At 44.7% G+C, this 18,341-nt stretch overlaps 1 protein-coding gene across 3 annotated transcripts in view; it reads left to right on the plus strand.

Moving 5' to 3' along the window:
• The first annotated feature begins 9,232 nt into the window (after positions 1-9,232).
• OS9 (OS9 endoplasmic reticulum lectin) overlaps positions 9,233-18,341 on the plus strand; it is a 36,138-nt gene continuing 27,029 nt past the window's right edge. For 2 of the 3 annotated variants that reach the window (XM_033137782.1, XM_033137791.1), the window contains exon 1: positions 9,234-9,420. In XM_033137782.1, coding sequence (XP_032993673.1) covers positions 9,253-9,420 — 168 coding nt within the window. In that variant the 5' untranslated portion in view covers positions 9,234-9,252. Of the gene's footprint in view, positions 9,421-18,341 lie in introns of all 3 variants that reach the window. The other variant, XM_033137799.1, reaches the window with a different exon arrangement.

Raw genomic sequence — 18,341 nt, forward strand, 5'->3', positions numbered from 1 at the left:
CATCACGCTGGCTACCACTGCTGTACCCACTGCTTCAGCTATGCCATTTTAGACCTGGTGTTATGAGAAGGGCAGAGCTGTCTCGTCATAGGGGCTGGGTGGCGCGGTGCACCAGGGCGCCAGGCCCCCCAGGGGCGCCCCCGCAAGCCCGCCGGCATACCGGGTGCCCCCTCCCCAACCCGCCCCCGCCCCCACGGGCAGGCAGGTGGGCGCTTGCACGCCGGCGGGCGAGTTGCAAGCCGGCTGGCCTCCAGAGCCCCAGCTGGAGTGCTGAGAAGGGCGCGCAAAGCCCCGCGCCGCTCCAGCGCCACGCCCCTCATCCCCCGCTCGCCCACCTCCCTCCCGTGCTGGCCGCCCCTCGGGGGATGAGGGGCATGGCGCTGGAGCAGCGCGGGGCTTTGCGCGCCCTTCCCAGTGCTCCAGCTGGGGCTCCGGAGGGCGGGCGGCTTGCAGCGCCACGCCCCTCATCCCCCGCTCGCCCACCCCCCCTCCCGAGGGGCGGCCAGCGCGGGAGGGAGGTGGGCGGAGAGGCGGCCTACTGGGGGCGCCGAGGGATCGTTGCGCCAGGGCGGCCGATCCCTTTAAGACGGTACTGGAGAAGGGGTTCTCTTGCAACTTCTAGGTTAGATTACTGCAACACCTTGTACACGGGGCTGCCTCCGAAGACTGTTCAGAAACTTCAGCTGGTCAAGCAGCTCAAGGGGGCAAGTCAGGTTGAGCATATTACACCGATCCTGACCCAACTGCACTGGTTGCTGATTAGCTTCCAGGCCCAAATCAAAGTGATGGTTTTGACCTATAAAGCCTTTAAAGGCTAAGGACAACAATGCCTCAAAGACCACCTCTGAACAGACCCAGAGTTTCTGATCATCCTCTTTGTGTGCCTCCCACACATGAGGTTCGGAGGTGTTAGAATGAGAACAGGCCTTTTCTGTGGTAGCTCCCTGCTTCGGGAATGCTCTCCCCAGAGAAGCTCGCCTGGTGCCTTCATTACATTTCTTTAGGGGCCAGGCAAAAATATTCCTCTTATCCCAGGCCTTTGGCTAATTGTTTAATCTAAGGCCTTTTAAACTTTTTTTGTGGCAGGGGTGGCGGCATTGTTGTTTGTTACTATGGTATGTGTTTTTGTGTTTTTATATTGTAAACTGCCCCCTGTGATCCTCAGGTGAAGGGTGGTATAGAAATTTAATACAGAAAGGATTCACATGCTTAAGCTAAATTCAATAAAACAATAAAACAAAGGCCAACTAACTGAGGCAATGAATGGATAATCCAGATCTAGTCTCTCTCATCCATCTGAAAGACTCTGGCTGCAGCACATCTTTAGTAGCATAAATGTGCAGCCTAGAAAACAGTATGTGCTGCTTTGGGATAGTACAAAGCTTTCCATTATGTTATTGGCTGGACTCCTAGCAGAGCTGTTCTCTGTGTGTAGGAAAAGTTCTTGGGCCCTGCCCCAAACACAATGCCTGACTCACAGAGCAAGCTGGTAGCTCTAACTTCAAAGGTCACAGAGTCTCAAGAGCTTGGGCTCCTTTCACATTGATTCCCACAAAATTTCAACGGGACATGCAACCCGGGTCAGGCAAGTAGTCCAGTCACTGCTTGATTTTACATTACAGAAGTTTCAGGACTCAAGCCAACCACCTGAGTTTTTGGGGAGGTTTAATCACTACCCTGGAATAAGGGGAGTGGAGAAGGAAAATTTCAGGAGAGTGCAACACATGTTGCCACCCAGGGGCGTAGCAAGGGGGGCGGGCCGCCCCGGGTTCCATAATGGAGGGGGTGACAAATGATCAAGGAACATTTTTTTGTGATTTTTTTTTTTAAATGCCTGCTCCGAAGGTCTTATCTTACTATACTAGGGATTATATAGCTATATATGAAATTTCATGCATATCGGTTAATATCTTGACCCTCCTCCACCAAAATAGCTGTTCACTTGGCTGTTTTCCTATGTCGCGAAGGCTGAAATTTCAGTTCAGAGAACACTTACTGTTCCCAACCCTAAACCTGTGGAAAGCCATCTAATTAGACTTTATTTTGATTTTGAGATGTTTTTAGGAGGTAATTTAATTATTGTTTGATTTTATACCAATGTTCCATATCTGATGTTAGCCACCCTGAGCTCGACTTTGGCCGGGGAGGGTGGGATATAAAAAAAGTTTTATTATTATTATTACTTGTTATTATTCCTTTGTAAGAAAATATGAAATAACTTAAAACTATTTTTGTGGGGGGGGGGAAATCAAGGGGGGGTTTGACAAGAAATTTTCCGCACCGGGTACCACCTGACCTTCCCATGCCTCGGGGGGGGGGGGGGTTGACAAAAAATTTTTTTGCCTCCGGGTACCAATTTACCATGCTACGCCCCTGTTGCCACCTAAGGGACTGCAGTGTGTGCAGTCTGGGGAGATGGGGGAGGGAGATTCCATAAAATATCTACAGGAACCTCCCATCTCAGGATGGTGCTCTCCCTTTCCTTTCAAGGGGAAATCTCACCTATGCAGGAGAATCTGCCTCAACCAATAGTGGCCTTGGCTCCTCAGGAGCTGTCTCTGTTAGCAGCACTGGAGCACAGGGTCAGTCAGTGCCCGGGAGGTGCCAGCATGGGCAAAGAGGGAAGCAGCACCCCAGACCTTGCAGTTTCATCCCCAGGGACAGGGAAGCCACAATCCCATGTGATCCAGACAGCACCAGCGATCCTAAGAGGGAAACAGAAGGGGGGCAGATGGGCAGAGCACTACCAATCTGTCAAAATAGAACCAACCCTGTACCCACAGAATGCCCAAGTCAGCCACCAGCAAGCATAGGGTACAACTAAGAAACATGAGGGGAAGACAAAGTGTTATGAGGTTGGGGAGGGGTCAGTCTGGATGAAACCCTGGGAAGTGGGAAGAAGAGCCACTGCCAGTCAGTGTGGGCAATATTGAGCTAGATGGACCAAGAGTTTGATTTTGCATAATGTGGCTTCCAATGTATCTATGTCTTAAGGGGAGGGTCATCCCCTTAAGTGGTTAGAACACCTTGCACCCAAGTTTCCCTCCCTGGCATCTGCATGTACGGCTAGGAATCTCCCCTGCCTGAAACCCTGGAGAGCTGCTGCCAGTCAGTGTATGCAGTACTGAGCTAGATGGTTTGACTTGGGGAAAGGTACCTTTCCAGTAACACAGTCCTTATTTATTTATTAATTTTATTTATTTACTACATTTATACTCCTCCATTACCCCCAAGGTGTCCAAGGAAGTACCGGTAAACATGATTTTCATTTCATCTTTGTAACAACTTTGCAAGGTAGGCAAGGCTGAGAGAGGACAACTGGTCCAAGGTCATGCAATGAGCTTCTTGGCTGAGTGGGGATTTGAACCTGGGTCTCAGGTCCGACCTAGCCCAACATTCTTAACTGCTATACTTCCCTGGCTCTCTTATTTGCTTAATCCTATTTTTTCCCATGCTCCTGCCAACCTAGCAGTTCAAAAACGTGTCAAAGTGCAAGTAGATAATTAGGTAAACAGTGTTTCTGTGCGCTGCTCTGGTTCGCCAGAAGCGGCTTAGTCATGCTGGCCACATGACCCGGACGCTTCTGCGGACAAACACTGGCTCCCTCGGCCTATAGAGCAAGATGAGCACTGCAACCCCAGAGTCATCCGCGACTGGAACTAACGGTCAGTGGTACCTTTACCTTTACCTTTATTTTTTTCCATTAAGGAGAATCGATTATATGGGACAACCTCCTCCACAATGCCAGTTTAACAGGGGACACATGACCTGAGGAAATGAAATATTACTTTTATAGAGGGATAACTTAACCAGAGTTGTATCACTGGCCTACCTAGCTCCATAGTGTCTACACTAACTGACAACGGCCCTCTGGGATTTTTATGCAGTCCTATTCCAGCATACCTGGAGATGCCAGGGACTGAACCAGGGACCTTCCGCATGTCAAGCATATGTTCAGCCGCTGACGCCAGTTCTAGAGTAGACCACACTTTTAAAGCACGTGACTTCCTCTAGAGAATCCTGGGAACTGTAGCTCTGTGAGTGGGAAGCTACAGTTTCCAGGATTCTCTGGGTGAAATCATGTGCTTTAAATGTGTGTTGAATGTATGATGTGGGAAATGGGGCGCCCCCCCTCCAGAGGGATCTTTGTACTCCGGCGCCAGATATGCTTAAGATGGCCCTGCACCTAACCTTACTACGCCTCTGGTTATTGCCCCCTGCATCACGGGAGTCCTGGGCCCACGTCATGCCACCCCGCCAGCCAAAAGGTAGACAACTCTGGGAAACCGGGGGGGGGGGATGGCTTGCCCCCCCTAGTTTTGATCCTGGGTACGCCCCTGCTTCCATTTAAAATGCATCTCTTGGCTATTTGTGGGGCATAGGAATTCCTTCATTCCCCCCTAGAAAAATATAGTCCAGCCCCCCACAAGGTCTGAGGGACAGTGGACCGGCCCCCTTCTGAAAAACATCGCTGACCCCTGTGTTTGACCTTTTAGAACACAGGACAAAGCAGCCGGTGTCCAAGCAGCTCTAGAACAAAAGCAAAGGATTTTCAGCGGAACAGAACCGAGAATATGGAATGCTACAGCATTATGCACCTCAGCTGGATCCCAGGCACTTTCTACGGACAGTTGAGAGCCGTGGAGACGTAAGTAAGCCCTTTCTTCTTTCATGTTTAAGACGCCCCCTATTTGGGGGGACTCAGCTTTAAGAAAATGGGGGAATATGGCCCAGAGTATGAGACGCCCCTTAATTTTTGACATTATCTTTTAGGGGGAAAAATCAATTATGGAGGCAGAACCCTGGACTATTTCCCTTTTTGTCATCACCATCTTGTTCATTGGTAAGTATGGATAAGAACAGAAATTGTGCTCTGCCCTCCCCCCCCCCCAAAATGGTCTGAGGGATGGTGGAGCGGCTGAAAAAGGTTGCTGACCCCTGTTCTAACTCTTGGCTTACAATTAGTTAATATTCTCTCTCTCTCTCTTTCTCTCTCTCTCTCTCTCTCTCTCTCTCTTTCAGTGACCTTACTTTCAATGTGGGCCCTAGCCTGCACCTTTTGCTGTGGCCGCAGGGGTAGAGGGACCCCTGTTCACAAGGTGAAAAGAATCCAGGTTCTACCCGAAGAATTTGTTTAAGAACTCAGAGATTCTTTTCACCTTGTGAACAGGTGTCCCTCTACCACTGCCGTCACAGCAGAAAGTGCAGGCTATGGCCCACATTTGAGAGTGACAGAGGGACACCTGGTGGTCGGAAAAAAAGAACGCAAAATGTCTCATGGAATTAGGAAACAGACTAGAATTGCAGGTCAACAACAACAAAGAAGAAACCAAGGCTGAGAAAAAAGAGACAGCACTTCCAATTCTTAACAAAAGCACTAAGGACAAAATCAATTTGAGACATTTGAGACGATTTGAGACATTTGAGGAAGCAGATATGTTCTGGAGGAAGTATCGTGGAGAACTGGGAGGAGGGAAAAGTGAAGGAAGAACAGATGAAGGAAAAAAGGGAGAACTATCGGAGGAGGAAGGAGGAGGAAGAAGGAGCCGATCAAAAGGTGGAAGGATAAAGAACTGCGCCAGGGGTAATAACCAGACCAATAATTAATACAAAACTCATTTCTTTTACCATCATAGAAAGCTTAAAGTCTTTCTATTGATCCTATAATTTTTTAATTAATAAAGAATGAAATTTAAATTGTTATCATGGAATGTAAATGGTTTAAATAATAGGAGGAAAAGGCAGAAAATAGAACGCATCTTAAATAAGCAAAAGTGGGATTTAATTTGTCTGCAAGAGAAACATGTTGATATCAGACATAAAAGAATATTGGTAAAGCCAAAGCTAGGGGAAGAATTTATCTCATCTGATGTAAGAAAAAGGAGGGGGGTTGTAATGTATGTTAAAAGTAAGTATGAACCCAAACCATTACATGAAGATGAAGAAGGGAGGATAGTGATTGTTAAAATAATATTAGAAGGAGAATCAATTGTAATTGCTGGAATCTATGGGCCAAATAATGGGAAATCTGAGTTTTATGCCAAAGTAAGATATCTGCTAATGGAATATATGGATATGAAAATTATTCTGCTAGGAGACCTAAATGGAGTATTGGAACCGGAATTGGACAGATTGCAGAAAGGGAGGGGGGAAATGAAGGGAAGCTACCAAAAAGTTTTGTGGAAATGGTGAAGATTTTTGATTTAGTTGATATATGGAGACATAAACATCCTGTGGAAAAGGAATTTACTTACGTGTATTTCTCAGATCCCAGCGAATCTCACAGCAGAATCGATGGAATACAGGTAACAAAAGACATGACAATAAAGACAGAGAAAGCGGAAATACTACCAAGAACACTTACTGATCATAACCCAGTATCATTAACATTTAAGGGAAGAGAGGGGAAAGGGAGCAAAAGGTGGAGAACATAAAATGCACAATGATTATTTTTTTAAAATATATTTATTCCTTTTAATTAATTTTCTAAGCAGTAGCACTGGAAAGCAAGAGCACACAAAATCCTGAATTATTTGATTACTGACCACATTATGTAAACAGCAAACAAAAACAGCTTAAAAAAACAGAAAAACTTCCCCCTCAAAACAGAAAACCCCAAATGGCTGAAAAACTCAGTTTCCCAGGATCCTCAGCCCTCGCAAAGGAACTACTCACCATGCAAGGGAACTCAGTTTCCCAAGCTCCCTTGCAATGATGATTCCCGGCAAATTCAGAAACTTGCCAGCACGATCTCTGATAGGCACGCCAGCTTTGTCGGCATGAGGGAGGGGGAAACAGCCGGCGCAACACACACACACACACACACACAGAGTGGCTAGCTGTGCTTCGGCTCTCCAAGAGCTCAATTGTTATTGAGATTTTGGGAGGGGGAGAAAGACCAGCCGTTGAGCTTTTTTTCAGGAGGAGAGCTTTTGTTTCCTTTTAGGCTGTCGATAACCATTTAAATTTTTTTGCTTCGGGGGGGGGGGCAGTTGCCCCCCCTGCCCCCCTGGGTACGCCCATGTCCAGGGCACCAGACCAAAGTCTCTCCAAAGGACACACTCATCTAGAATGGTTCCCTCACATGCCTGTGGATGACAGGGTTAACTGTAATTCCAATTAACTGTAATTCCAATTACAGTTATAGCAGGAGTCAATCAAGCAGAAGATGGAAGCCATGAGTCATGAGTCATGGTTTCTCATGAGTCATGATCCACCAGAAAGTGAGGGTAATCAGCAGCATCATTATAAAATACCTACAGAAATATCTGAGATAAGGAGAAAAAACAAAATAAAAAATTCCTTCCAGTAGCACTTTAGAGACCAACGAAGTTTGTTCTTGGTTTGAGCTTTCGTGTGCATGCACACTTCTTCACATACACCGAAACAGAAGTCATCAGACCGTTTTATATATATATATATATATATATATATATATATATATATATGAATGAGATAAGGAGTTTTGCCAAGCCAAGAATTATCCTAGCAACTGCAAAGATATCCTAGCAGAAATGTCAATTTTTAAAAGGAAATGTGTATGATTTTTCATAAAGCACAGACCACCAGGATCCTACAATAAACGCACACATCTGGAAGCACCCTAGGAATCACTGAAAGCTGTGGAATGGCTTTTGCCTGATTCTGCGAATGATAGGACTAAGTCCCAAAATTCAAGTTTTACTGCCACATAAGGGGAGAAGGGGCTCTTCTCATGGGTCTATTCCTATTTATGTAGTTGTTTTAGTTCTGCCTGTAGTGATTTATTATAGATTCTGTTTTTAACATTTTGTTGTAACCCACCCAAGGAATGTATGTTTGTGGGCTGTTATATAAATCTAATTATTAATAATAACAACTATTAAGTGAATTAATGAGACATTATTAATAGGAAGCTTATTATTAATAGCAACAACAGAGCAGCATTTTATCAAAGGACAAATCTTGGGGCCCAGGGGACAACAGCCACTCCAAGTCCAAGTGAATTAAAACTATACTTTTTTAATTTTTTGTAATTGTTTTTATTGCAAAAAACAAACAAAACAAAATGTCAGCTCACATCAACAACAAGAATAACCCATCAATTCTAACACATTACAGGTATAAAAGTACAATTTATATACATATGTTTTATGTTTCATCAACTTCTCAGAAAAATCAAAAATCAAAATTAAAAAATAAAACCACAAAACAAAACAGAAAAAAGACTCAACTAAGTACCAAAACAGACAAACATTTAGACTTCCTATAGTTCCCCAATGAACAATTCTTTTCTACTTGTGAATCTACTTAACCTTGTTGTCTTCTCCTTTATAACCTTTCTAATACATTCTTCGAACAGAGCTTAACCTTAACTTGTCACCTTCAAATTTTACAACTCCAGGGTCACTCAAAGGCCGCCACAGACTTTATACCATTATTATTGCTTTGTAGATATTTTCTATACTTTTCCCATTTTCACACAAAAACTTGTCGTTTATATTCCTGCAGTTTATTTTGCCAGTCCTTTATCGTTGGGATATTTCCTCCCTTCCAGTTCATCGCTATTAGGGTTCGTGCTGCTGATGTGGCATATAGAAATCTATCTCTTACCTTTCCCGGAATATTTTTACCTATAATACTCAAAAGGAAAGCTTCTGGCTTTTTAAAGAAAGTTAACCCAAAAAGCTTTTTGAGTTCCTCATATACAAGGTTCCCAAATTCTCTGATCTTTTTGCACGTCCACCACATGTGAATTAAAACTATACTTTAAATGCATTATACAATACAGTAGTCAATATCACCGTGCTTCCACAGAGCAGTAACAGCGGTGTAGAAATAATCTGGATTAAATTATCTAGATTTTAAAAACAAAACAAAACACGGAACCACGCAGCTGTAGGCAGCTGGCCGCGCCGTCAAGCGGTATTTAGGGATTGCGCAGCAGCCCGCGTCTATTCCTGCAGGCGCTCGCTGTTCTGATTGGCTGCCTCGGGCGGCCGAGCGCCGAGCTGAGCGTTCCGCGACGCGCTTCTTCCTCGCTTAGCCGCAGCCCGACACGGGCGCTCGCTCTCCTGATTGGCTGACGGGAGCGACCCAATCCCCTTTTACCAGCTTTCTCCGACGAACGCTTCACTCCCCCGCCCTTTCCGGCAGCCAATGGAAAGGCTCCCGCGCATCGGACCCGCCCCCTCCCGTAGAGGAAGGGCGGAAGTAGCCTCTGCGGCGGCCGCCAGTAAAGGCAAGAAGCCGGAGGGGAACCGTGCGAGGAAGATGGCGCCGGCGCGACGCCTCTCGGGGTCCTCGGTGCCTTGGCTGCTCCTCCTGGCCGGGGCTCTGGCGCTGGGGCTCAGCGAGGCGCTGGGCGTGCTCAACCTCCACGAGCTCAGCGAGCTGAAGTACGGAATTGAAATCGGCGCCGAGCCCGTGATGGCCGGGCAGGTATGGCTGGCTGGGCCGAGCTGAGGCGATGGTGGTGGGCAGGGAAGCGCCGGAGATTCCAGGAGAAGCGGCAAAAGGAGTCTTGCGGCGCTTCGGGAAAGACCTGCGGTCATTGTTGTTGTTGTTGTTGTTGTCGTCGTCGTCATTACTGTGGCAGAAGGTTCCGCGGGCCCGAGTCCGCCTCCTCAGGCGCCGCCGCCGCCATACGGCTCTCGCCCCTTCATAATAAACTCGTTCCAGGCTTCTGAGGTGCCAAAAGGCGCTGCTCGCAACAAGAGGCTTCCCAGGGCGACGACCCCCCCCTCCCCCCAGAGCCGCCCCCGACCAGGTCCTGTTGGATCTCTTGTGTGTCTGATGCCGCCTTTATTGTTTGTCGATGGGTTCATTGTGTGGTGGTTGTTGTTTTTTGCTGCGTTTTATAAGTATTGCAGTGTTTTTCAACCTTTTTTGGGCAAAGGCACACTTGTTTCATGAAAAAAATCACGAGGCACACCACCATTAGAAAATGTTAAAAAATTTAACTCTGTGCCTATATTGACTATATATAAAGTAATTCTCTTGAATTTTTCAATTTTCCCCACGGCACACCAGGCAACATCTCGCGGCACACTAGTGTGCCGCGGAACAGTGGTTGAAAAACACTGAAGTATTGTACCCTCGCTTTGGGGGTTATTTGCAATGAAGAGCCAGGTAACAAATTTTATGAATAAATAAAACAAATCTGTCTGCAATAAACAACAGGTAAGGGTCCTCTGTCCCATTAAAGTGTAGCAAGATATTATTTTAAATTACTGTATTATTTATTATTATGTATTCAGTTTATATACCACACTTTATCCAAAGATCCCTGGGTGGTGTACAACATTAACATTTTTATGCAGAATAATAAAACATTATACACAGCATAATAATAAAATAACCATAGTAACAGCCCCCCTCTCCACATTTAACAGGCCATAGATTATTTAATGGATGAACATCTGGGTAAAGAGGAATGTTTTTGACTGGTGCCTAAAGACATGTAATTATGGTGGTAGGTGAGCTTCCCTTGGGAGACCAGAATAGAGAAATTTTGGTCTTCCCAGAAATTGTTGAACTACAGGTTCCATCATCCCTGACTATTGGATATGATTGCTGGGAATAATGGGAGTTGGAATGCTTCCATGTCAGTTGGGCCACAGGTTTCCCCATTCCTATTTCAGAGGAACAGTACCTCACCCTTCAAGAAGTGGCCAAGGTAGATATATGCCATAAAGGACGTGAATAATATTCATGTAATAATAAACTTTTAATTACTTCAGAAAAATAATTGACCATTTCACCAGTCGTGTAATACAAGACTGGGAACCCTGTATCCCTTCAGATGTTGTTGAACTCCAACTCCCAGCAGCCCCTGCTAGCATGGCTAATGGTCAGGGATGATGGAAGTTGGAGTTCAGCAACATCTGGACGGCCACAGGCTAGTCAACCTTGAGGTAAATGCCATAGACAGTTACAACAGCTGCCAAGAAATCAGCTTGGGCTAATTACAGTCACGTAACAACTAAATTAAATTCTACATATTTGTAGTCATCTATATTTTATTTTATTTTATTTAATATAATATACACTTAACATAATAATGGTGTTCAAGAGGCTGAGTGCCTATCCTGGCTAACTCATGGATAACTCAAATTGAAAACTTCTTTAAAAATGTAATGAACTAAGCAGTCATGCAGCACCCCTGGCTAGCAGTGGCTGGACATCGTGGCATAGTGTAGCCACGGGTTCTTCTGTTGTCCTACTGCTCATGGTGTGGGCAACAGAGGCAGGGGAAAATACCTCTTTGCTGTGCCAAGCCCCAGGCTGGTGCAGCAAACAGACACAGGTCAGGCCTGTTGCCGTCTTATGGCAGTAGCAGAATTAGCACAGAATCCAGCCAGTTCTGTGCCAGCTCAGTCCAAAACACCATAATTTGGGGTTTCCTGCTGGCTACCACCAGTTGTAGCTTCTGTCTGCCATTTTGGTGTTCATATTGAGTGCTCCTTCCCTCTCCATACAACATGGTGGATTGGGATTTGGATTCCTTTGCTTAGTAGTTGTCGTCATTATAAATGTAATGTAGTTCTGATTGTAGTTTAAAGGAGGTGATGCACTTTCCCTATGTGTCTGTAGCCCACCCCTCCCAAAACGCATGTAGGATCTGTAAAAAGCTCTCACCCTTGCCCTTTAGATAGGATGTTATTGGCTTCATGGTATATTTGATGATGTTTGACTGTGGACACATAATACAGTAGCAGTGGGCACTCAAACCCTAATCATCCTGTTCAGGCTCCTTGACTGCTGCTCTGTTTTCTACAGCTGCTTGCATCCCTTGCCCTTTTCAAGAACAGTGGCTTCAGTGTATGTTTACTACTCTAGCAAGGGTTGCATCATCACACCTGAGTCTTGCATCATCTGTGTTGTACTTGACCCTGAGGAATTTGAATTACAAGACTTATTTTAAGTGGCTTGAGTGCTGTTGTCCTTGATCTCCTTTGTGGTTTTTACAGAGGACTGACTTAAACCTGGCGGAGCCAAATGGCTCTTCTCTCTCTCTCTCCTCTTCTTCTTTCTTCTTTGCTTCCTGCCTTCTTAGAGGCAACAGACCCATGGAGGGTCTGGTCTTTTTCAAGGTGGCAGAACTGAGCAGGACCTGAGTTTCTCAAAGTATGATGCAGATGATTTTCCTGAGATTTATTTATAGGCAATATTTATAGGACAGCAGTAGCCTTTGTTTTAAGGGAAACTTGCTGCTTCAGTTAATGGGACAGGTCTTGGTAGAAAATTTGTAGTCTTGAAGTGGGAGTACCCAGCTGTAGGCATCTTCTGCACTCACCTTCCCCAGTTTGGTGCCCTCCAGGGGCTTTGGACTACAGCACCCATCATCCCATACCATTGGCTTTGCATGCTGTGGGTGATGGGAGTTGTAATCCAAAACATCTGGCAGGTACCAGGTTGGAGAAAGCTGCTCTGCACCAGTATCTTAGTTAGCAATCAGTTATGTGTACATCCTGGAAACTATTTATGCCGCTCTGGTACACCCTCAATTGCATGTCTACTGTTTTGAAAGCAATGCTTCCTGAAGCACCAAGATGTCAGCTGCCCAACCGTGACTCTGACTACTGGAGTTTGAAACTTGCAACATAAACAAATGACTGTAATTTACACAGTGTGTTCATTCCACGCCCTCTCAGTGATGAACTTCCCCTCTTCTGTGATTCTGCAGTATTTGGATTTTTGATACTGATGTCTCATATAGTTAAAAAAAAAAACCTGGCTAATATATTCTGTTTTACATAAGGAGTCATGTTTCATTAGCACAAGTGTGGGTGTACCTCCTTTTGCTTTAGTGGTGTTTTGACTCTTATAAGAATGTATCTGTTGTAGAACTGCATCCCTTCTCCAGAAGAAAAAGAGCCTCTCTTATAGAAGTAGAAACAACAACAGACAGTCACGGTATCTGTACCTCAGAAAAAATACAAAACCGTGTATATCACTGGAAGAATAGCATAAATGTGAAACTAAACTGACAATATCATAATGCAAAGGGCATTTCATCAGAGGCAAACCTATATATGCTTTAAATCATCAAAGTGCTAGTACAAAGTGCAATTACAAAGTGCAAAAATACAAAGTGCCATATAATGTTCAATATAATGATGAAGATGGTATAGCAAATGTCTATCAGACGCGTAGGTCCATCCTCACAATGTTGGGGAAGGTTATTCAGAATCCCTCCAACATGTGGGTGTGTTCTCCTGACGGGTGGCTAGCTTAAAACTTCCCGTTTCACCAACGGTTTCTTCAAGGTCTGGACTTTTCTTTGGTAACAACAATACTTTGATGATTTAAAGCATATATAGGTTTGCCTCTGATGAAATATTTATAAATGCCCTTTGCATTATGATATTGTCAGTTTAATTTCATATTTATAAGATAAGATAAGATAAGATTTCTTTATTGTCATTGTACAAGTACAATGAAATTGGATGCCATCCCTTAAAAACAACATAAAAACAGTATTCATATAGCAATTGATATAGCACAGAACTTCCACCATATCCTCCTCCAGGTCTCATGAAACAGTCCTTCAGCTGCTAAGTAGCACATTCAGGCCAGATATTAACAGTCCTTGTTAGAGTGAGAGCCCATTTCCTGAGAGGGATGTATGCTGGTACAAGGAACAAAGACATATGGTTGGACTGGTCCAAATGTGGGAGCTGTAAAGCCCTACAACCATATTTTATATTCGAATAGACCTTGTCCAGTGTGTTGGCTCCTCTGGTGGCACATTTCAGCTTCAGGATACTTGTCTTGCTGGCTGATGATAAAGCCCGGCCTTTGCCTCCTCTCTCTGCACCGCCTTTGCCTCCTCCTTAAGGGGATAGTAATCCATGGAGAGCTTGATGCCTTAGCTACTTCCACCGAAATGTTATCTGGGCGAAGATAATCAGCTCTTACAGTTTGTTCACACAAACTGTTTATGCTATTCTTCCAGTGATATACACGGTTTTGTATTTTCTCTAATAGAAGTAGCTGCTCCCTGAAGGCATTGACAGCTTAACCATCTGGTTTTCCTGTGTGTTGCAAGTGATGGAGCTTGGGTACTGTAAGTGCTGTATCATAAAAGGAAATGTAACGTCTGACACCAGAGTGACTTGCACCAGAGCCATTCCAAGCAGTGAGGCGTGCTTAACATTAAATGGTGGCTTCCAGGGTGGCACAGAATTGACTGACTGACTGACTGATTGCATTTATATGCCACTTTTCATTCCAATGAATGAAACTTGGGTTTATTAATTTCAGTGGGTCTACACTTAGTAGTACCTAACTGGATGCAACTCTCTGATTCAATGGGTCTTAATCCAGCCTTGTGCTTAAGCACTTGCCTGTGAGCTATAGGTGAAACAGAATCCTACGCTGGTGAGTGCAATAGAGGGGCAGAAGAGGGGCACAGCATTTGGTCCCCATGTGCCTTGCATCAAAATGCAATGGGCTACTGGAGGAGGGGCAGAGCTCTGTCTCCTGCCAGCCTCTAACAGGCTTGCAATTTCTTTTTGCAGGCTAGTAACTTTTCTGGGCTTAATTTACAAGGCTGGTTTACACTCAAGTCAGTATGCATCAGACCGCAGCCTAAGGGACCCTTCCAGATGATCAGGCAGGGAAGTCTCACAAATCTGTTTTTGCTTTGTTTTTTTACTTCAGGGGCAATGGCAAATGTGGTCTGATAAGCTAGTAAAATTATTTGTGGACTAGTAATTTTAGTTGGCAGATGGTGACAGCAGTCACGAAATTAGAAGACGCCTGCTTCTTGGGAGAAAAGCAATGTCAAACCTAGACAGCATCTTAAAAAGCAAAGACATCACCTTGCCAACAAAGGTCCGTATAGTTAAAGCTATGGTTTTCCCAGTAGTAATGTACGGAAGTGAGAGCTGGACCATCAAGAAGGCTGATCGCCGAAGAATTGATGCTTTTGAATTATGGTGCTGGAGGAGACTCTTGAGAGTCCCATGGACTGCAAGAAGATCAAACCTATCCATTCTCAAGGAAATCGGCCCTGAGTGCTCACTAGAAGGACAGATCCTGAAGTTGAGGCTCCAGTACTTTGGCCACCTCATGAGAAGAGAAGACTCCCTGGAAAAGACCCTGATGTTGGGAAAGATTGAGGGCACAAGGAGAAGGGGACGACAGAGGATGAGATGGTTGGACAGTATTCTCGAAGCTACTAGCATGAGTTTGGCCAAACTGCGGGAGGCAGTGAAGGATAGGCGTGCCTGGCGTGCTCTGGTCCATGGGGTCACGAAGAGTCGGACACGACTGAACGACTGAACAACAACAAATTTTAGTTGGATTCATTTGCAAGAATGTCTCCATGTTGCTATAGCCTGCACAGTGGTGGTTTATTCTTAAGAATAAAGTTTCACTTCCATGTAAGTTCATTCTGAACTGGTCCGTGCCCTATCAGTTCCAGATTCATTAACTGACACAGCCTTAGGTCCTAGCAACAGGTACCATTATGCTGTGCATCAGTATTATTATTAGTTACAGCCAGGTAAGTAGCCGTGTTGGTCTGCCATAGTCAAAACAAAATAAAAAAATTCCTTCCAGTAGCACCTTAGAGACCAACTCTATTCTGAAGAAGTGTGCATGCACACGAAAGCTCATACCAAGAACAAACTTACGTTGGTCTCTAAGGTGCTACTGGAAGGAATTTTATTTATTTATTTAGTATTATTTATTTATATACCACCCTATACCCGCAGGTCTCAGGGCGGTTCACAAAATAAAATCAGAATATAAAACCACAAAATACATAATCAAAATAAAAACAACCCAATAACCCACCCCCACCCCACAAAAACCTGCCACATTTTAAAAGGGCATAGGATGTCAATCAAATCAACCAAAGGTCTGGTTAAAAAGGAACATTTTTGCCTGGCGCCTAAAGCTGTATAATGAAGATACCAGGTGAACTTCCCTGGGGAAAGCATTCTACAGATGGGGAAACACTGCAGAAAAGGCCTGTTCTCATGTTGCCACTCTCTTGACCTCTCGAGTAGGAGGCACACAAAGGAGAGCTTTAGAAGATGATCTCTCTTAGGCTAGGTTCCTATGGAAAGAGGTAGTCATTGAAGTGTTGTGGTCCTGAGCTGTTTGAAAACCTTAAACTGTGCTCAATCTACTGGTGCTTCCTGATAAAAAGAACAGTAAGGCTAAGTAAGCTACTCAAAAGAGATACTGTGTGCCATGACAAATCTTCCTTTACAATGTGGTTGGGGAAATTTTGGGTTTCACTTGCGGTTTGTCTGTGGTGGTAGGCCTGGCAGGCATCTCCTTGGAACAAAGCACACTAGTCACAGCTACCGAGCGGCATCTTAAAATGAAATTCCAACATCACGTTTTAGTTTCCATATAAATATATCATTTCGAAATCTATCATAGAGTGAGCTTGATTTCAGTGGCACATTGAGAGGCTACCTTTCCAGCTTTTTTGTAGATGTAGATTGCTGCCACAGCACAAAAACTGTCCAACAACGCAATCCTATACATTTCTGCTCAGAAATATGCCCAACTGAGTTCAGTTGGACTTGCCCCCAGATATGTAGGTATAGGACTGCAGCCTAAGAGAGCTCTAAATCACAACAAATATATGGGCGGTTTGAGGTGCTGGTTTATATTGGGGAGTAAAAGAGCAATATTGAATGGACCATGTTGATGCATCACAGTAATCAATAGTTACTGTGAACATGGAATTTGCTCCCACTTTGTTCCTCTGGTACAGGGTCAGCAACCTTTTTCAGTGGTGGGCCAGTCCACCATCCCACAGAATATGTGGTGGGCCAGACTATATTTGGGGGGGGGGGGAATGAACGAATTCCTATGCCCCACAAATAACCCAGAGATGCATTTGAAAGAAAAGCACACATTCTTTTCTTTTCTTTTGCCAAATCATTTTTATTAAACTTTTCAATACAACAGCCAATCAAAATCACATTGAAACCTTCCAAATTACATTCCAAATTATTTATAGAATTATCAATAAAAAAGAAAAATTCCAATTCTGCCAAATTATTATTTAATTTTTTGGGTTCCCATGCTTCAAATGCAGGAGCACACATTCTACTCATGTAAAAACATGCTGATTCCCAGACTGCCCGCGGGCTGGATTGAGAAGGCGATTGGGTCGCATCTGGCTCACGGGCCTTAGGTTGCCTACCCCTGCTCTAGTATCTGGTGCAACAAATCATGATTCTTGATTTAGGCCACATTCACCATACATTTAAAGTGCTATGCTGCCACTTTAAACATTCACAGCTTCCCCCAAAGAATTTCGGTTGCTATAGTTTGTTAAGGGTGTTGAGAGTTGTTAAACCACTCTGAAAACTGTGGCTCCGCAAAGGAAAAATGAGTGTGGTACTCACCACGGTGAGCATCATTTAATTCATCCCAAAACTGAGCTCAGCTTTTGGAAAATACATTTTGGTCTGGATCCATCAGAAATTCCCAGAAACACAGATGTAGTAACAGTGCTCTTCCAGTTAGGAACAAGTTACCCCTGCTATACTGCACCGCACTGTTCTTTGTGGCCGATGCTTTTCTGCCCTTGAGCCTGTCTCTCCGTCAGTTTTCAAAAGGGAGTGATTTGTATGAATGAGAGGGTTTTGACTTTCTGCCAAGTTGTTTGCCAGGCAGAAAAGAGGAGCCCCTTTCTGTCAACAGTCTAAATCTGGCTTGTACTTTGTACACCTGCGAATGTTCTGGAGGGCTTGGTTGCAGTTGGCTGGTCAGTTGGAGCTGAGCTCACGGTGACCTTTCCTTGGTGCCGTCCTTTGCGTGTTTGTAGAGTAATCATTGCTGATTGTATGTTTGACTGTTGAGGGACACAATGGTGAATAATTGCTTTGCTAATATGAATACATGCTGTTGTTGTTCAGTCGTTCAGTCGTGTCCAACTCTTTGTGACCCCATGGACCAGAGCATGCCAGGCACCCCTATCCTCCACTGCTTACATTCCAGGTTCCTATGTAATATTTTTCTTTACAGCATCGGACTTTCCTTTCGCTTCCAGGCATATCCGCAACTGAGCGACCTTTCGGCTTTGGCCCAGCCGCTTCATCAGCTCTGAATCTACTTGTACTTGTCCTCCGCTCTTCCTCAGTAGCATGTTGGACGCCTTCTGACCTGACGGGCTCATCTTCCAGCGTCATAACTTTTATATGCCTGTTGTCTTTGTCCATGGAGTTTTCTTGGCAGGGATACTGGAGTGGCTTGCCAGTTCCTTCTCCAGGTGGATCACATTTAGTCTAAACTCTCCGCTATGACCTGTCCATCTTGGGTGGCCCTGCATGGCATAGCTCATAGCTTCCCTGAGTTATCCAAGCCCCTTCACCACGACAAGT

This window comes from Lacerta agilis, chromosome 2, assembly GCF_009819535.1.
Source record: "Lacerta agilis isolate rLacAgi1 chromosome 2, rLacAgi1.pri, whole genome shotgun sequence".
Taxonomy (NCBI): domain Eukaryota; kingdom Metazoa; phylum Chordata; class Lepidosauria; order Squamata; family Lacertidae; genus Lacerta; species Lacerta agilis.